General features: G+C 36.4%; 1 protein-coding gene across 1 annotated transcript in view; it reads left to right on the forward strand.

Moving 5' to 3' along the window:
- Positions 1-21304, forward strand: part of LOC137502908 (uncharacterized) — a 46885-nt gene extending 25581 nt beyond the window's left edge. The window contains exons 5-6 of the mRNA XM_068230102.1: positions 3404-3486; positions 21167-21304. Coding sequence (XP_068086203.1) covers positions 3404-3486; positions 21167-21185 — 102 coding nt within the window. The 3' untranslated portion in view covers positions 21186-21304. The remainder of the gene's footprint in view (positions 1-3403; positions 3487-21166) is intronic.
- Positions 21305-22235: the final 931 nt, after the last annotated feature.

A 22235-nucleotide genomic window follows, 5' to 3' on the forward strand; every position in this document is an offset into this window, starting at 1 on the left:
TTAACTTATGCAGATGCCTTCATATCTTGAAGTCTGGGTCCCCAATCAGCCATGCTAAGGTGAAAATCTCTGCATTTCGTCGCTGCTGACGGTGGTCGATGGCTTAAAACTTCATGGTGAAACACATGGAGTCCATGACACGAAATTCCATCTTCTCCAGGCGATGATAACGAAGAGGTCCTCTTCCACGCTCACTCGTGAGGTAGCTGAAACTTGTACAGATGAGTTAAAATAAATCCTAAACACACACATAATTTTAGGTTGAAAATAAATCGTACTTTATAAATTTTATCTGCACTTTCGACATCTGTTCACTGCACGAACTCTGGTTGTAGATTAATATCATTGTAGGAAGCGTCGAACACAGGAATGGATTCACTATCCCTGATGATAGTATTGCACAGCTGTCCTAAGTAGAAATCCTATAACGATGTCCACGAAGTAACAGTAGATTGCAGGTCAAGAGCATTTCAGCATGTGAGCATGGGTACTTGTAAGCATGTGAGAGCTTGTACTAATATGACTTGCCTTAAATATTGTGCATGGACCTCGTGGACAGAAGTGAAGTCAACTCAAGTACTAAATTCTTCTACGGTTAGACTACATAATTTTTACCATCATTCTAGCCGAAATACCATTAAAATTAAATAAAAATTCAATCTTTGATTTTCATGCTTCACACGTGATATTACTAACACGGTTCAGTAAAATATGATCCATGAGCACTTTCATAATTATGCATATCATGCCATCAATGATATTATAAATATTTCATTTCTCTCCGATCAAATGTAATTGCAGGTGACACACACTGGTTACTTTTTTCTCTCGTCCACTTTTATTTTTATTATTTTTTGTCGATTGTCCAGCCACCCTCTTCATGTCAGAAACTGGTTTCCTATCACTGATCCAAGGCCGCGCATGCCCCTCGCCGACAAGGGGACCTTAGTAGCACACAAACCCATATCCAGTCAGCTGTGACGGTCTCAATATATAGAAAACAAAAAAAACGACATTGGGCAAGCCACTTACACTGTTGTTTACCAAATATCCACAACCTTCTCTATATGGAGAAATATGATTTTGAAGCATTTTATTCTGGATTTACAGAGCAAGTTGGCTGCACGGTTAGTTACATAGCTCTTAGCTTGTATTGGGGAGATGGTGGATTCGAACCCCACTGCTGGCAGTCCTCAAAATGGTTTTCGGTGGTTTCCTATTTCCACATCAAGCAATTGCTGGAACTGTTCCTCAGTTAAGGCCACGGTTTCTTCCGTCCTAGTACTGTCCTATCCCATCGTCATTGTAAGATCAGTCTGTGTCGTTGTAATTTAAAAAACAAATAACAAAAAATACTCGATTAAACTCTGCTTACGTCTTGCCTAGTAAGATTATTACCTCATGACCCATTCCGGCAGCATCTGAAGTGTATATGGCACTCGTTCATCAACATATTTTATAAAGTCTGGTCCTAGTGCAGATCCTTGGACATCCACGAATGCACATAGCAGCCATGGCGCTTTTCATACATGAAAGATTCGAGGTATTGGTTCTCGGAATGTAAATGGGTCATTGTAAACATTTTTCTAGGAATGGTTAAGAATGCAAAGGACGAGCTGGTGAAAGGGACAGTTGCAGAGAAGGAAGCGAGATGAAGATATAGTATTGCTATTTATGAGTACTTACTAAGGTGCGGTTAGGGGCTAAAAAAGTCAACAGGTATAGGGAATGTTCCTTCCAAAAATTGACTTGCAACTTGTATTATGTTACTTTTATATCTTAATACTTCAACCTAATACTACAGTGTAAGGGATACACAGGAACATGATACTGGAAAGTAACCATTTCTCCCATCCCTAGTATCTAGATATTAATAAAAGGAAAGATCTTCATTGGGGTAATCAAATAAATTGGATTGTAAATAAAGGGTACAGATCTCTGCACATGGTTATGAGGGTGTATAGGGGTCGTAGTAAGGATGTAAAGGAGAGGGCATATAAGTCTCTGGAAAGACCCCAACTAGAGTATGGTTCCAGTGTATGGGATACTCACAGGGATTACATGATTCAAGAACTGAAAAAATTCAAAGAAAAGCAGCTCGATTTGTTCTGGGTGATTTCCGACAAACGAGTAGTGTTACAAAAATGTTGCAAAGTTTGGGCTGGGAAGAATTGGGAGAAAGAAAGCGAGCTGCTCGACTAAGTGGTATTTTAAGATAATAACAATAGGTTAATTTATTAATTTGTCCAACTAATCAATACAATAAATCTTGTCTTTGATGAATTACATTGACATGTTAATCAAAGTGGTACGTGTTTCGCCTTACATATAGGCATCATCAGCCATGGGTTTAACCTGATTTACACATGTATGCATGTTCAGTCATCAGCCCTAAGGCTGGTTGGATCCTCAAGAGCTCCGCCATCAGCTGTCATAGATGGCCTTGGCATCACGGAAGGGGCGTACTAGGGAAATGAGGAGTGAGGTAGTTTCCCGTTGCTTTCCTCACTGAGCCAGAAGTTGCTATTACATATCAGTCTGCCAAGCCCGCTGAAAGGCATGCACCAACCGACCCTGTGAGCAACATTTTCACACCATTCATAGCAGGGACTGGCTGCAAAAGGAATGGCATTACTAGCATCGCTCATACCTCTGCCACTTTCATATTGTCAAAGCCAAGGGTGAGACAGAGACATATCAATGAAAGTAACAAATTGCTCTAGCCTATACCAGAAGACTTAGTGCACTGTAAACAATAGGTCCTGCCAGCAAAGGCAGGATTTCAACATAAATAAGATAAAACTGATTTATAAAAATCCTTGTAGAGAGTTGAAAGAAAATTAACATATAGTAAAAGACTAGTACAATATTAATTTTAAAACCAATAATGAGAATGACGATCAGAATTGTATTTTTATACATAATGTTGAATAAAATAAAGTTGAGAGATGGTCAAGTGACCTGTGATAATTTGTTTATGTAAGTTAAAAGTCAATAGCATATGGTGATGATGTGGTTCACTTTTGATGCAGAAGTACAAGGTTGTCGTTGAAGGTTAATATATGATGTTTATATTTGACCTCTATGGACCATCTCATTTGATATGATATGACGTTGTTGAGAATATGGGTTTGTTGACAAGCTGGTCGAAAAGGTAATGTCAGTACTCTGTTAATGTAACTACAATGTGTTGTTCCTGATAGTGATCAGTGTGAAAGTGGATTTTCTGTGTATTTTGAAAGAAAATCCTTTTTTTCTCATGACTATGTCTAGAAAATTCAGTGATCTTTCTTCTTTCTCTAAAGTGAATTTTATATTGGAATACAAATTATTCAATATATTAAGAATATGTACTGTACCTCTTTACTCTCTTTTCTTAATGGACTTTCCTTATTTCTTATAGCCTTCTGCAGACATTAAGGAGGAAGTGTTCATAGAACAACGTGCAGTTCATCAGCTGGTCCCACTCATCAAAGGGGAAAACAAGTACGTACACCACAAACCCTACACTGATTACAGTATTTTGTTTTCCTATTTGTTGCCTTACTCAGAAGTATTTTGTCTCCACGAATTTGTCATTTTCACCTGTTCAATTCCATTCTTCTCAAGGTTATATTTAATCTTGAATACCTTAAGAACTAGTTGCTAGATTTAAGCAAAATTTTCAGGAACTTTAAGAAAATCTTTTATCTATTTATCTACATAGTTTTATTGAATACATATCTACAAAAAATATATGTGGCAGATCAAAAGTATTTCTGAAGTAAGATTGCCTATAATACCTTTATGCAACTGTAAAACATTTTGTAATTATTTTACTGTCACTGCATCATTTGTCATCTCATTGTTATCATCTGAAATGTCATCTGCAACTGTTTTTCTCCAAAGCTTCTGATTTTCCCCAGAAATGTTGTACCTCTTGTACTACCTATTATCAAACAAGGTAATTATTTCTGAGCATCGTAACTAAGCACGCAAGTACGTAAACTAAAGTTTCATTGAACGGTACAGTGTTATTGTAAATGACTTGGTTTTAGAAACAATGGAATCGTCATCATCACAATCGTATAATGTATCCAGCTGTTCGTTAGAAACAATGGAATACACACTATTATTATTGTTCAGCGAAGGTTAGATAAACTCTCAGTGTTTTGCTCTGCATCGATTATTGTGACATCAGTTTCCGTTAGATGGCTGCCACAGCAGTGTTTACAAAATGGCAGTAAATGGTAAGGAGAAAGTATTTTGTACACTTGAATATCATCTATATCAGTCCCTGACCTTATTCCATTGCCATTTTCAACAACTATTTGCAGACAATGTGCTCTATTTGCGGACACTGCTTGTTTGTGTAAAGGGGAAAGCGGTGGGCATCCCACTGTGTCAGAAGTGCGAGTGAATCCTATCAGGAGTGCTTATCTCTGCATCCCTAAGAAAAAGACTACAAGAGACAGCAGGAAACTGAACGTACCTCAAATCAGTGTTTGTTCCTCCTCTACCAGTGAATATTCTGGAAATGAAGCAGCGTATTGAAACAGTCTTCCTAAACATCACCACTGACATGTTGGGGCAAGTGTTGGAAGAGGTGGACTGTCAAATAGATGTGTGCAGAGGGAGAAATGGTGCACATATTGAGCATTTGTAGTGTATGTAGAAAAAATGTATGCATTACAGTACACAGTAAAACAAGCTTTATATTTCTTTGTTATTTCCACTGTGTATTGTGACTTTTTTCAAATCCCAACAATCATTTGGAAGAACCCTGTGTATTTGTTTTATTGATTTATTCAATGTGGCTTCCTTCAAGTGTCAAAATTAGGGCAGTGTCCATCGTTATCTACAGATATATTAAGGGATGGAATATCAGTAATACTGCACATTAATATGAATATCAAGTAACTTGCTCCCACATGCCCACACAATCATCATCGGCAATCACTCACGAACGAGTATGATAATCATCCTGTTGTTCCTAGGGATGTGTCTTCAGAAAGCTGATTGGTCCTACCTGTAAAATACATACTCTTCCACAATTGCTGCACATAATGTTTATACATAGTACTTAACTGTCAATGAGGCACATATATATAAACTCTGTATGCTTTGTTATTCACACACTTAGCTGCATGAAACATGCATCAATCGGTAGGTTTCAACAGGAATACTCAACCATATTATTTGAATTTAGGTGATGCATCACTGTCCCAACTTTGATTGGTAATGAATTCCAAAGTCTGGAGCCAGTCACAGTAAAATAATTGTTATGCATAAGTGAAAGGTAAAGCATAATAGTATTGGTTGAGTCAGTGCTTGTGTTACTATAAGATACAGAGAAAAGTGAGATTTAGAGGAAAGGTACTAAGGCAGCGTGCTCTGTAAGGTGTTCATGTATTAACTCTATACAGGCAAGAGCAATATTTATCTGTACATGAACCAAAAATATGGCAAACTAAAACTCACTCAGAATTATCAAACACTAGCTATAAGCATGTACTGTATATTTACATAGTATTAATTGCCTAACTTGAATATTGGATGTACTCTGCAGCACATGCTCTCTAATGAATATCACCACTTTGCACTCTGTACTCAACTGTGAGCTTGTTACAGTCTATTGGTGCATGTTTCCCACAGCACAGAAGATTCTTGACATGCTCAGTTGGTGTTGAGTGCTAGCATCAGAATCATATTTTTGTGGCACCCTAGCCACATGGATGTATTATGAACAAGGTAGCTGATATCTTGTAGCTATTACTTTTAATACCATATATGCCTGCCTTTGGGGTGCACCTGGTGTGAGTAGTGAAGTGACACACTGCTGTTGATGCAGCAGAGAGACCGGGGACCTTTGCCATATAATTGGCAGCTGTTCATATATTGGGTTACTTATTAACTCTCTCCATCATATACTTAAATAAAATGAGGAACTAGCTGTTAACAAAGATTTTGACTGCTAAAAGGTATTCATTGCATTGGGTTGTGATGGATACTGCTGGTTCATTGATATCATATATTTTCACAAAAATGTCTGTGAAACTCTCAATGTGGACCCAACTGTCAGTTTTGGAAACAATGATCCTGAACATTATATTTCAATTGAAAGACAGCAGTATATGTGCAACGTGAAGACTGTTGCAACAAAAAATTCTCTCATGGATATAAAAAGTTCGAAGTTTATGGTTTCTTCACAATTTGCTTTATGTTGTGCTGAAATGGACAGTTCTTAAGGGAAAAATGGGGTGGCAAAAGTCTGAGTAACAAGTGAGCAGCGTTGGCCTTAAGGAACTGATGTGAAAATGGGAAACCACACAAAAACCATCCTCATTGCTGCTGGCAGTGGGTTTTTTAATTCACCATCTTCTGAAAACAATTGCACTGCCACGTGCCCCTAATTGCATGGCCAACTTGCGCAATATGGTCTTGTTTTGCAAGGAATGGGAAGAGTCTTACGTGCGGTTCTTAATTTCATAAACAAGTTTAGACTAGATGCACAGGAATTGATTAGCACCTGTGAAATAATCATAATAGAATCTATCAAAACCCACAGTCACCATACATTCCGGACTAGAGTCCTAATGTAAACCTATCTGTATTCATGAACTATTAGAAATGTATATACAGTTTAGTTCTCTATTTTTTTGGCTTGTTAACTGATCAGTAAGCTACCCATGATTGCATTTCAAGAATGGAACTGCCTCTCTTTTTTATGCAGATTTTTTTTTACTTTTTGCTCTTTATTCCACCGACGCAGATAGCTCCTATGTTGACAGTGGAATAAGAAGGGATTATTTTCCATGGTTTCCCATTTTAATACCAGACCTACCCTTGGGGTGTTCCTTAGTTAAGGTCATGGCAGCTTCCTTCTCACTCCTAGCCCTTACCAATCTTTTATTGCCATTGGACTTATCTGTGACAATGCAATCTAAAGCAAGTATACTATGATATCAATGAACCAGCAGTATCTATCACAACCCAATGCAATGAATACCTTTTAGCTGTCAAAATCTTTGTTAACAGCTAGTTCCTCATTTCTTTTAAGTATATGATGGAGAGAGTTAATGTGTAACCCAATATATGAACAGCTGCCAATTATATGGCAAAGGTCCCCAGTCTCTCTGCTGCATCAAGAGCAGTGTGTCACTTCATTACTCACACCAGGTGCACCCCAAAGGCTGGCATATATGGTGTTAAAAGCAATAGCAACAATAGCGCAGTGTATCTGAGTTGTATTGTTTTTTCTTTCATTGCAGAGTGGTAATACCTCTTGTATCTGAGAGTACCTCATGTTCAATTTGTGGGAAGAGTTTCAAGACTCGAAAAGGATTGTGGTCACACAAAATTGTACACAGTGATGATAGGCCTTTCTCCTGTGTCGTTTGTGGAATGACTTTTAAAACTGAAGCAGTCCTCAGAAGACACAGCATTCGGCATAGCAATGATCGGACTTACTCCTGTTCTATTTGTGGAAGAGCCTTTATATGCGCAAGTGAACTTCGAGCACACAATATTACACATAGTGACAAGAGACCATTCCCGTGTAATATTTGTATTATGAGTTTCAAGAAAAGCTCAGCACTCAAAAGACACATTGCCCGTCACAGCAAAAACGGGTCATACTCATGCTCAATTTGCGGAAGGGCTTTTATATGTCCAAGTGACCTTCGAGCACACGGAATCGCTCACAGTGATGAAAGGCCCTTTTCCTGTAATATTTGTGGAGTGTCCTTCAAAAGTAATAAATATCTACGAATGCATAGCATCAGACATGGCGACGAGCGTCCGTTTTCATGTTCTTTTTGCGAAAAGACTTTTGTGTGTGAACGTGACCTTCGAGGACACAGTATTATACACAGTGAAAGTCGTCCATTTAACTGTAAAATTTGTGGGAAGAGCTTTAAAACACTCTCCGTTCTTAAAACTCACGAAATGATACATAGTAATCATCGTCCCATTTCCTGTACGGTATGTGGGAAGACGTTTAAGACTCCTGGCGTGCTAATGCGTCACAGTGTTATCCATAGCGAAAATCGGCCATTCTCCTGTGTAATATGCGGAATGGCTTTTAAAACATCGGCTAACTTTAAGAGACACAGTTTTAAACATACTGAAAATCGTCCGTTCTCATGTCCTATATGTACAAAGCAATTTAAGACTATGTACCATCTTAGAAAGCACGGTAGAATTCACAGGGGTAGAATTTATGTAGGGCCCGTTTTAGCAACAAACGTCATCAAGGGAAATGTAACCGTTAGTGATTAATTGTCATCAAGATGTTCAGCATGAAATAGTTTAAATACTAATCATAGTAAATTACTATTAATCATACATGGTCTTAGTTCGATAGTCAAAGTGGTTGTCAAATATGTTGGAGTGAATTGGGAGGTGATTGTATATCCTGACGTCTATTTAATACAATTATCTGACTTCTACTGGTCAATTTAGTAATAACACCATGGTATTAATAAATGAAGGCATAAATATAAGTAATAATTGCGAGTGTTGTAAGTTGGTTCAGAAGTAGTAGCTACGGTACGAATCAACTGTTACATTTGAAGGTTCCAGAGAATTAAGATGCGACGGTCAAGATCCCGCCAGAATGATTCCAACACCTTGTAGAGTCGATGCCTTCCCATATTGTTGACGTATTTACGGCTTACGGAGGAGCAACTCGTTATTAATATCCATTCATTGTCTTCCCATTACTTTTGGCTACTCAGTGTAAATTGTAATACTACTGTATGTTAAGTGAAATTAGAACTTCAACAAGTTGGAATATCAACAGAGAAAAAAGTATTGAGGCATTTTAAATTAATTCATAATTAGGGAGTAGAAAGCAGTTAGATATTCAGTAATAATAATAATAACCTCACACAATATTTCCGCGTACACACGAACTGTTGCTGTGGGAACATAGTGGTGTTACGTGCATCGCTGCTGGGGACAACAGTGGGGCATGTTTGCTCTTTATGGTGAAGATTGCTCTCGTAGTTACTGTTGTACTCGTGTGCGACATCTAAATGACTCGTATTTTGAAAGGTTTTCCAAGTTATTTGAACTAGGACAGTTTCCAGAGGTTCCTTGTTCAACAGGAGACTGTCTTTCATTGAGGTTTTCCTCTACTGCCCAACAGAACCTATCCTAAATGCCATTTGAACAATCTTATGTTAATTCTGTGTTGACGTTCCTTCAACTATTAATAAGTTTTTTAAAGCTAATTCCAGTTCGTTTGTGTTGAATGATCCAACTACCATATCTTCTGCATATAGGGTAAGTGTAGTTCCCACCATGTTATATTGGATATCCATGGTGTTTGCATTGGCGATATTGAACATGAGATGGGTGGTTTATAGGATTGCCGTGATAATTGTGACTCCATCATCAGTTTGTTCAAATGTGATTGATAGATTTACTAGTGGTTTGATTAGATTATATGTGTTCCCCATCAAGCTTTTGATCTTCGTTGTTAAGATTTTTCCTGTTTTGAGACCTCAAGTGCCATCCTGTAGTCACTGAAAATGAACAATGTCTTGGTCTCGGGTATCTTAGTGCCTCATCTAAATTTTATAACGGAGATTGGAAAGTTGAATAGCAGCACTGCTGTGGGAAGGGACAGGGCGGGTTTGTTCTTTAAGATTCATCTTGTAGTTACTGCTGTTACTGAATGTATAGTACACTTGCCAGATGTAGATCGAATTTGGCATTGTGGTATATTTCCTTCTGTTTGGCCTTCATTATTTTTATGAATATCAAATATTTCGTGTCGTTTGATGTGTCACATTTAAATTTTTTCGAGTGCATTCCTTTAAAAAAAAATTATGATCTGTAATATTTCTGAATAAGTTACCTGAATGTTGATTTCCTCTACTGACCTCTGTAAGGAAAGGTTATTGTGGGCTTCTGACTTTTTATATGTACTGAGTGTTCACGCCTTGTTTTTTGCACAGAATAACGTTGAAGTAGTTTTTCCATTCCTCCGGTGGGATTTCCTTAGGTCTTTGAGCTAATGTTTTTCAGAGGGCTGCAAAAGTATCAGCATTAGCAGGTTCTGGTAATTTCCTTGCCCCTGCTTCCAATGCAGACCGATCCTTTTGATTCCAGGAGTTTTTTATATTCTCTCTTGTGTAGTGCATAAATTTGCAGTTCTTTTGTGCATAGTGTTATTTCCTGGTGTAAAGATACGAGTTCTCTTTCTTTCAGAACAACATTCACTATCAAACAAAATTTGGGATAATCTTCTATTCTTTTGATTGAAATGGTTGCTTCTTTTAACATATCTGTTGAGGTATCTGACTGCTCGGTATATAAGTCCTTGTGAGAGATGATCTGCTTTGTTTAATTGCTCTTTGTTGAGTTTTTCTAGAAGATTGTCTTCTCCCGCCTGAAGGCTTGTAGGTTAGCCAGGGTCATTCATCGTGATATCAAATATACTGGAATGTGCTTTCTCATGGGCACTGTGCATGATGCTCAGAGTCCTTCTAGGTTATGAATAGTAATTCCTGTTCCATTTTTAAAACAATATCCGTCTGTGCTTGTTGTATTGTATGTGTTTTTGTCTGTCCTATTGATCAGGGTGAAGCTTTATTCTGCTAACATTTCTAGTATTAACTTGGTCATTTGATTTTTTTATTGATTCAGCAGTTTATTTCTTCAGCTGTGATACTTTTTGTGACCTTTGTACTAATTTTCATTTTGACTGTTTAGAGTCTCTCTCTGATGTTTTCTTTGCAGGTTATCAACCTTCATATATAGACATAGACTGCCTGATTGATAGCTGATGTCTGGACTGAATGTGTGTATTCCTCTTCATTAATTCCTTTCACTTTAACTCTCGTGGTTCTCAAGAGAACATTATCCCTATTTGTGGTCTGGCCGTTGTAGGTTTGCAGACTTGTGTTCATCAGTGTATCTCGAATTCCAGTTACTTCAAGTTGAAATGTTCTTGTTTCTACCAGTAGGCCTACCATGTCTATTGGATGGTTTCTTGCAGTAGCGGCAATTGGAAATTAAAAGTAGGGGGGCATAAAAATGTATATAAAGAAAAGTTCCTGGGTCCAATGGATATCACAGAGGGGGGAGTAGACATCAAAATTGAAGGAAATTGCTATAAAATATTACTGTAAGTAATACATGTGTATTACAATTAAATAGAAGTACGGCATGATTATACAATTCAAGAATAATTAAGTATTTGACTATAAACTAAGTAACAGGCACTAGGTAGAATGAACAGACACTGGCTGAGGGAGAATACCAGATTGACGAAGGCAAGTGGGTGACCTTGGCAAAAATATACCCCTGCTACCCTCCGTCGCAGAACATGTGCTACACTTTGCTCCGTGTGTTGAAAAGACAACAGGGTTTGTACAAATTGCTTTTATTTTAATAATTCCCAGTTTCGCGCGGCTGAAAATGGAATGAAAGTTTATTTTTCTCCAAACAGTGTGGGGGAGACTGCACCCCCTCCCCCTACTCTTTCTTGTGGGAAATAATTCTGTTGATTCTTTAGTCTTTCTGTGTTCCATAACATTATCTTGATGGTCTTAGTCTTATTTGAGAGAAACTTCTTTGTTCCCCTCATGATGTGGTAATTATTTATTAGAAATTTTCAATTTAGTAGATTATTTCTGGAAATATTATTATGTAATTTCAGAGAATTCATTCTGTAAAGGTTTCAGAAATGAAACAATTCCACAACAAACAAAGAAAAGGAAGACCTGAGTGAAGTGGACAACTAAGGAGAAAGGAAAAGGCAGTGAACACTTTCGTTTATGCCTGACACTGTTAGCGAAACATGGACGACAGACTTATTGCAGATTTTATCTGCGATTCTTCAATGCCTCTTTTTCCATTGTTGAAGAAGAACCTTTTTTCAATCAATCATCAATGATCTGTATTTAGGGCTGACGCCCAGGTGGCAGATTCCCTATCAGTTGCTTGCCTAGCTTTTTCTTAAATATTTTCAAAGAACTTGGAAATATATTTAGTATTTTCCTTGATAATTTATTCCAATCCCTTTCTCCTCGTCCTGTAAATGATTACTTGCCCCAATCTGTCCTCAGTTCCATCTTTATCTTCATGTTATGAACTTTGATAACTTTACAAGCTCCACTCAAATGTATTCTTCTACTTATGTCATCCCACGCCTACTCTCCACTGATATCTCAAAACAAATTAACGAAGGGAGTAGCTCCAAACAGGACAGTCATGTGCAGAAAGACTGTTGTTTCTCTTAGAATTAAGAAAAGGTATATTAAGGTAAGTTGCGGTAATAAGGCCCAGCAGGTATTGTGCCTGTTTACATCTCGTAGACAGCTTTCAAAATGGCGCCGAAGGAATGTATGGCCCATCTGATCTATGAGATACAAGGAATATATATGTAGTGCGATATTATAGAAGGCCATGCATGTCTGGGAACGGACAAATATTGAAGGCACTACGGGACAGTAGAGAGTCAAGTGAATTGTTTTACAAAAAAATAGAAGCAAAGGGATTGTTAAAAAACTTCACTTAAAAATCTGCATCGCAAGAGTGAAGACATAACCGGTAAACGAGCTATATACTGAAGGAAGATACAAGAATGTAGAGGAGATTCTTGAAGAAAAGGGATCGTCGTTGTAAAACAAATAATATAATTCACCGGCCGACGAACCAGAGTTAATTGAAGTATATAAAAAAGATAATTAGCAAGATATAGTGATATACGCCTAGAAGGATCCCAAGAGCAATCGCGTCGCATTCTGTAAGGAGGGATCAATTGAAACCCAAGAGAAATACTTTCATACGACAAGAAGACTACCTTGGTCTAATTCAAGAAGGAAGAAGAATAAATTTTTGAGATTTTCCCAGAAAGTGCCGATATAGATATATATGTATCTACGGAGAACTTAATCCCGACGAGATCAAAGTTATATCTCAGAGGGCAAGAAAAAGGAATAACAACTGGGGAATTATTATTGTGAGATGGATTATATCATGACAATTTTCTGCTCCAAAATGTATATTTTTGTTTCCACCAGAAGTAATATGATGTGTGCCTGCTAAACATGCATGATGGACCAAATTGGGGAGAGGCACATCCCAACCAGATGACCAACCCATGATGAGGAAGGCAACGGCCAACCAGATGACCAATCCATGATGAGGAAGGCAACAGCCAACCAGATGACCAACCCATGATGAGGAAGGCAACGGCCAACCAGATGACCAACCCATAGTGAGGAAGGCAACGGCCAACCAGTTGACCAACCCACATCCTGACCGCAGAGCTAACGACATCCGAGTAGAGGAGGAACAACTGGACCAGATGTAACAACAAGCGAGCTCAGTCTTTACATTTTTAGTTACGTAGTTTTTGATTTGCGTATACATTTACTTTTGGCATGTGTTGATAAGTTGGTGATATAAACCATCTAATTAAGAGTGCAAATGAATAATGGAAGTGAAGTGTGAGATATTTAACGATCAAGCAGTGTAGAATGAGATTCTAGTACATTGCATATACGCCACCGCATTTTTGGTCAGAATAACTAGTGAGTTACGAGAATTTGAAGGAAGTGTCTTTTATAACAGCTGATAGCAATGATTTAACACATTGTGGAATTTCGATAAATATCGTACTGGTTATACTAAATGTTAACGTCATGTTTAGTCCGCGCGTTTTAGATGAATGTGTAGAATCACGTACTCTTTGCTCCGCGACATAAGAGTATTGAATTTAGTTTGGGGTTTTGATATATAACGTTATTGAGATGCGTTTACAAGAAAGGCAACTGTGACATATTTGGCATGGTAATATAAGAGTAATCGCGACATGTTGTAGTGAAGGTTATGATAATGAAGTTGTTAGTTGAATGTTGAAATCATGTTACAGTATTGGTAACTCGGCGAAATAAGTCAATGTATAATGAAATGCGGATGTTTATTTATGTGTTACGGAGAAGGCAAGGATTGCCTGAATCTAAGGAAATACCATGTCACATTTATAAGAGGTAAGGATTTGTGTGAAATGATACATGTACCTGAAACTGAGCACACCGCGGCAATGACATAAACTAAGGTATGAGTGATATACATTGAAGTAGAATTGAGATTTTAATGAGATTAAATGCAGTAGTAGATGCTGTATTTCAAGTACGAGAATATTATGATATATTCTATAACGGTGTTCATGGCCAAATGCAAATATGATATTTATAGATGCAGTAATATATTTCCGAGCATAAATATGTAGTATTTACATTCTGACTGCCCTAGTGAATTGAGTAACTTACGAAGATCAGTAATATTATGGAATATGACGAAAGGAGAGCACATTGAGCCTGAAATAGATGTGTATGTGAACCAAAAATTATGTGGAAAGCTAGATAGATAACTTGTTCATTCTGACACAGAGTTTATTCGGATTTACATTCTTTAAGAGAATAATGGATAGGGAAATGGTAAGCTAGGAAACAGATTTAACAGGCATTAGGGAAATATGCCTTAGCCCGTAAGTCGTTACCGAAGCACACCTAAGAAGAAAGACCAAATTAAATGAGTTCAGATTATGTTCAAATTTATGTTCAGATTTGTGATCAGATTTATATTTATATTCATATTCAAACTTAGATCTATTTCTTTATTTTACGTTTCATTCTGCTAAACTATACATTATATTCAGATTTAATTAGCCTAATTATGATGATAATAAGCAATGTAAACATCATAACGATATTTGCGTCAACTTAATGACTTGTTTTCAATGAAGACTGTGGATGCCCAGTGATCAATTGTAAATATTAATATCCATTTTTGACTTCATTTCGGAATTGGTGTAAATAGCTTAACATTGCATTTATTTTTCTTTTCTACGAGCCACCGGTGACTCTGAATTATTATCTGTACATAGTAACAAAGCAAATACTGCCCTAAATCACATTACTTTTTCTTGGGGCAATCTTTTATTCAAATAAATATTATTATTATGTTTTCTAGAATTCTTGTGTGATGAGTTCTTTCCCTTTTACGTAGTTGATAAGCTAGTTGGTAAGCTAAGGAAGTAATTGACTGAGTTGATGCCTGACTGGAATTTATCAAGGACTTACATTCTTGGTACTTTAGTCAGGTGAATTAATTATTTGGTATTACATTCTCGGTGAACCGGCATTCTCTTCGAATTCACGTTAAGCGTGACCTAATGTAAAATCTTCAGAGTTTACTCGAGAAATGGATACCCTGAGAAGAAATTGAGCCGCTGGGAAAATAATCTGCTTACCGTTTTCCAAATGGGGGCACAGTTTTAAGGCCCACTGTTTGATTTCCGTATTTGCCGCTTCTTTAGTCGGTAGTGAACCTATGTAATAGACAAGAAAAATGTTCCACCGATCAATACATTTATTGTGAATGAATTATTGCACTAGTACCGGTTTCGGCCTATCTTGGCCATCATCAGCTAGCACACAAATTTACAGTCATTAGACAAAATTACAAAGATGTTACGTTAGAGCATCCGGATGTCTAATGAAAAATGGAAGTAAAATATATTGCAGAATTTTGCGTTAAAATATCTCTGATTAAAAGTGGTGATGGTTAGAATAAACTAAAACCTATTGATTGAGCCTGGACATGAGTACGTAAACACATTAAAATATATATGCCACATCATAAGACACTAAAAATATAGCATATTAAACACATTAAAACATGGTATATTTTAAAAACGTCTATTAAAATTTGAGTTCATGTTGCGTTGCATTCATTCTTCATTCTCGTCTATTACATTGAATCCAATCAATACGGAATACGAAACTTATAAATAATAATACGGAAGCCAACCAGGCAAAACGTAATGTATACAAATACCAAAACCTAAAAATCAAGCTAATGAACGCAACCAAAAGCATTGCCTTCTTGAAGGAATGCCTTTCAAACAACTTAACACCGAAATTTCTCCAGAAATACAATAACAAACATAGACGAACTGCTCAGACACGCAAAACACTAAACAAGACTAATGAAATTTGGTTAAAAGAAGAAATAAAATTCCTATATCGTAAGAAACAACATCTCAATAATGAACTTTATTCAACACATCTCAAAGTATCCCATGAACTCCCACATAGCTATTGGTATTACTTTCAACAAATTTCTAGAAATAAAATAGAAGATTTAGCCATAAAAAAACAAAACACATTAAACAAAAAACTGGAAACACTGAAACAACAAAGCAAACCGAAACCATTAACCATAACTGAAAATAAAGATCCTTCTCATCTTAACAAGAATTCCCAAGATAAATTCCACCCACCCGTAAAAAATCTCACACTAACCGTATTTGACGATGTAGAGACGGCTATGTTGAGCAGGGGGCCCAAACATAACTGGGGTAATGCATCATCCTATCAGAATATTATAACTGCCGTTACCGAAACAGAACTCGCTTTACAGAAAATTCCGTACGATATACGAGACGAAGTTAGACACGAAATCAGTAGAAAGATCCCGCAATATATTTATAATGTTCACAATAATAACCTAAAGGTGAATACCACCAATAAATCGAACCTAAACAAACTCAAAAACAAAATAAAACAGAACAATCTACTAATAACAAAAGCCGACAAAGACAACACTACGGTCATTAAGGATAAGAATGAATACACAACAAAGACTAAAGAATGTTTCCAGTACAACACTTTTTCAATTTAACGCCGAGATCCAACCAATAATATACAAAGGAATTTAAAAAATCTGCTCAAGAACACACACTTTATTCTCACCGAAACAGAATGTGCTAAACTTATAACTATGAACCCCCAATTACCATCCGCAAGGGCCTACCCTAAAATGCACATAGAAAATGTACCCATGAGACCGATTATAAACTATAAAGCCAGTCCAACCTATAAGTTATCACAATTCATTCAGAAATTTTTGAAAAAGCATTATTCATTTTTAGCAAACAAAACAATACAAAACTCAATAGATTTTTGCAACAGAACCAAAGAACTAAAGATCGAAAAACATCATACCCTTACTTCATTTGATATGACAAACATGTACCCTAACATTCCTATTAAACAAACAGTCAAAATAATTGAATCTAACCTAAAAAGAACATAGTAACTTGAGCACCTTAGAAATAGAAGAATTCGTGATTCTCCTTATATTCGCCTTAAACAATAACTACTTCAAATTTCATGATACCAAGGATTACCTATGGGATCTCCTGCTTCCGGAATATTAGCAGAAATATATATCGACTACCTAGAACACACGTCAATTAATAAAATAGATAATATATATTTTTGGTGTAGATTTGTCGACGATATTTTCGTAATTATAGATAATGGATTCACTGATGCAGATACTATATTAGACAAACTTAACAATTTAGACCCCCAAATTAAATACACTAAAGAAACAGAAAATAACCGTACCTTAAATTACTTGGACTTAACAATAACCAGGCATGACACTTATCTTACAAGATCTATAGGAAACCCACACACACTTTAAATACCATAAAAATGACTCCGTTCATCCTAACACACATAAAAGAGCAGCCTAATTTAGTATGATACATAGAGCTTTCAATATCCCAATGACAATAGAAGATCGAAATAATGAATTAAAATTAATCCACGACATAGCCAAATACAATGGATACAGCAAAGAAATGATCAACAAAATCATCCACAAAATAAAATCCCAACCTAAAAATAAATTAATCAAAACAGCCAAACCGAAAAAAGAGTATGTCCTATTTACCTTCAACAACACCAATATATATATATACTATAACTAATATCTTTAAGAAGCACAACCTGAAAATAGCATTCAAAACCACACACAACAGCACCAACACTATACACAACACCAAAACAGTCAATAATAATAAATACAACCAATCAGGTGTCTACCGTATCAAATGTAACAACTGTGACACAAGCTACATTGGACGTACAGGCAGAAACTTCACCGTCCGTTATAATGAACATATAAAAGCAGTAAAGCACAACCATTTCTCATCAATAGGCCAACATGTAGAATAATCTAAGCACAACTTCACAGACATCAACAATGACATGATGATATTAAACATAAACTCTAAGGGCCCCCTGCTCAACATAACCGAAGATTTCTATATTTCTTTGGATCAATACGCTAACCCCAATCATAACATTAACGACATTACAGAGAAAACCAGTATCATCTTTGACAAAGTCATTCCTGCAGTAAAAAATTACTATCTCAAATTAGTAAACACACGTCATAACAAACCGACGAATCACAAACCTAACCCCGCCCCTACCTTCACAATAGCCACTCCTCCATCCCCTCCACCAACATCCCTCCACACAGCTAACATGAGCCCCAGACGTACTCGTAGCAGAACACAACAAATCTCCAAACATATCGGTACACAACCTCCATAGCAACAACAGTAAGTACTCTTTTCATTTCACACATACATCCAGGCATTCCTTCATACATACGCTATACTCATATTAGCTTTTCTTTACAGATAACAACCATATAACGTGCATAGACGAGAGAAGTGTCATCACCAACTGCTCTAAAATTAAAACCTATCTTGCTGTATATATAAATCTTACCTGACTACATCAACAGTTGAACTGCACAGTACTCAATTTTCAAATTTTAATGACAAGAGTTCTTATAACATACCAATACAAAGTATATCAGCCATAGAACATTCTCGACATTCACCTAATCCAACTTAATCAACACAAGAACCACAAGAGGATTGAAGAATGAATGCAACGCAACATGAACTCAAATTTTAATGACGTTTTTAAAATACACCATGTTTTAATGTGTTTAATGTGCTATATTTTTTAGTGTCTTATGATGTGGCATATATTTTAATGTGTTTATGTACTCATGTCCATGCTCAATCAATAGGTTTTAGTTTATTCTAACCATCACCACATTTAATCAGAGATATTTTAACGCAACATACTGCAATATATTTTGCTTCCATTTTTCATTAGACATCCGGATGCTCTAACGTAACATCTTTGTAATTTTGTCTAATGACTGTAAATTTGTGTGCTAGCTGATGATGGCCAAGATAGGCCGAAACCGGTACTAGTGCAATAATTCATTCACAATAAATGTATTGATCGGTGGAACATTTTTCTTGTCTATTACATTGAATCCAATCAATACGGAATATGAAACTTATAAATAATAAAATGGTAGTGAACATATACGCCTGCTTACTTTCTATGGCTGCTACATGTTGGAGAAAGTGAGAACTCGGCCCTCCTCAGTATTTGGTTTCTAGGCCAGAGTCAAGACGCAGGAAGGTGAGTTGATCTCATTTTAATAACTTTTCTTTGGAAAGGGAAGTACAAAAAGGGAATGTTAGTGCTAGGATAGCATTAAAATAATAATGTATCTACTAATGCATTAAATAAGTAATGAGGCGGTGTATATTTTATTGAATTTGGTTAAGAACACAATATGATTCAATCGAAAACCTTCAAGGTCACGATGCAGGAAATAAGGCCCACGCTTTGCAACATGTGGCCCTTATTTCCTGCAGCTGCTATGAAAGATTTAGTTTCAATTTAATACAAAATATGCTAACCCAATGTTATTTTAGGTCGTAAAGTTTCACAAATATACTAAATAGACTAAAATTATTTTAAATAAGCGAACAATTTTAAATTTTTCATCCAGTGTGCACATTGGTATTGATCTGAATTTGAAGTCGAAGACATGTTATTTCACATGACTTTTGTATTAAAGACTACCGCTGTGATCTCAGGGTAGCCTGGATTCGATTCCCAGTATTGGCACGTAAATTATAAAAGCCAGGAGATCTGGAATGGCGTTATCCCAGCGTCGTGAGAACAATTGTAAGTAGCGGCATCGGTCAAACAACCAAGGGAAGCGTTATGCTGACCATATGACCTCTCCTTCTGTAGGCTACAAGCCGAGCAGCATTTCTCTTGGAAGCTTTCAGTTTTATATTAAAAACAACCCAAGATATAAGCTGGTTTTGTGTTGCATGCCAGGAAGAATACGTGGTGGACAGGCGAGCTTGCAGAACTTGTCGAGTTTGCGTGCATGAAATGTGTGTTGGACTGACTATAAACGACAAGGAAGAATATGTTTGTCCTGATTGCTCATAAGTTTTTGTGTTTTCAAACTTCGTTTTCAAAATGTCAAAGGCTCTTATTTCATACAGAATTAAATGTTACCTTAAAGTAAATTGACTTAGTTTTTTAAATAAGGGAAAAGAAAGATTAAAAATGACTGTCTGAAAATTAAGTGTTTTTTGAATGTTTGTGTGATTTCAATTTCAAGAATTTTATATTTAGTGGTTATGATAATTTTTAAAGCACATTAGCTTGGTTTTTCGAAGTAAGATGAGAGTAAATTATGCTTCCTGTAACTTTTAAAGAAGAAAATTCAGGTCTCCTTAACTTAGCAAGGTGAAATGTTTCATATTATATTTTCAATTTTAAAATTTCAATATAAATATTTTTGAATTAATGATCATGTCTTTTAACACTTCTTATCAACAAAACATGTTATTTCCTCTTCCAATTTGACGTCGTAATTGCCCATAGAGATGAGGTTAAGGTACTCTTCCACTGTGGGCAGGAAATAAGGCCCAGTTACATTAATTACATAATTGTGCTATGTGGGAACCACGGATACATTTACAATTATTTATTTGTGATATCTGGTGAAAAGATACATCAAGGAACATTTTTATTTGAAACTAATTCTTGTATCTCTGTTACTTTAAGAGCAATCTGTAAGTGGGCCTTATTTGCCTCACCTACCTTACTTTGAGAAAAAGGCCGTTGGCTGAATTAAGAAAATTAAGTGCAGTTTCTACAACAGCAGATTGCTGGTCTCATTTTAGTAGAGTGTAGCTGGTTTTCACTGCAAATTGGGTCGATACGGAAACATTAGAGAGAGAGGCTTTCGGGACAAAACACATACGATGTGTAAGCAGGTGCAATCGAGAAGACACTCAGGATTACATTATCCAGCATAAGGCAATATCTTGTGTCACAGGCAAGGGCAGTAAATTTGTTAAAATCTTTCACTTAATTACTTAAACTCAGTTATGATTGATTTATTTTTGAATTTTTATGTTGCCTCCCACTGTAGTTCTCAGATCCTTGGTTATTCTTTTCAGAATGTTTGGGATGAAATAGAAGGAGAAGAAGAAAAAGTTAATGAAGAAAGATAATCAGATGTGGAATTTGTTGAAGGATCTTCAATTCTTCATAAGGATAGCAATGAATTTCATTACAATCTGCCCCCTATGGCTCCGTGCAGTTTTGCGCCATCAGGTAGTAATACACCTCAAACAAGTCTACATATTTTCTTTTGTGACTTTCTCCATTAGGATGGAAGTCATGAATTTTCCATTTTTTAAATATTCGGATGTCTCTAAGTGGAATGTTCTTTTACGGGGACCGACCCCTGAATAAATTTTAAAAGTCATTTTTTCGGCTTAAAATTAGTGCCGAATATCCTGATTAATTTTATATATCATTTGTACGGAATATTCTTCTCAAAACGTTCAAAATTAATTTTGAACTGCATACTGCAAGCAATGAGTGCGGTGGGTGGACGACATATTTGATAGATGAAGGTAATATATCACTGACTTTGAATCTGCCACCCAAGTAAGCATCTCAGAGTTGTGGGGAAAGTTTGGTGTAGTGGACAGCTCATCTGTTGGGAGATTTTGTGTAGTGGCCGACCTGTTCACGGCAAATAACTGTGGAAAATGTAGTATTCCTTTTGTTTGTTTACACATATAGTTTGGTGCTGTGTTTCACTATCTCCTCTGTTTATTGAAACAAATATGGACAGAAATACTGGTAAGGTCTTTAAGAAACGTATATATGTCGGAAAACCTAACGCTATTCTAATTCCAGAAACGAATTTCCAACTACAAGTGCTGTGTGGGCTATTTATTATCATTCTATTTCAACAGATGAGAAACCAAACCACGGACTCTCCCCATCCTCTCTGAACACATGGTGTAAATAAAACAGATACAAAGGAACAGATTAAGTATGTAATCATGTCCACAGTTTACCACCTGCTGTTATGGAAGAAGTAAGACCGACTTTCAAGGACTTATCCGATTCTGTTCTCTTGGGGAAATGCAGGCATGGAAAAACGCAAAATCCAATGAGAGTGTGAATAAAGTAACATAGAGCCGTGTTCCAAAAAGTATATTTGTCGGCATT

The sequence above is a fragment of the Anabrus simplex genome, chromosome 13, assembly GCF_040414725.1.
Source record: "Anabrus simplex isolate iqAnaSimp1 chromosome 13, ASM4041472v1, whole genome shotgun sequence".
In the NCBI taxonomy this organism is placed as follows: domain Eukaryota; kingdom Metazoa; phylum Arthropoda; class Insecta; order Orthoptera; family Tettigoniidae; genus Anabrus; species Anabrus simplex.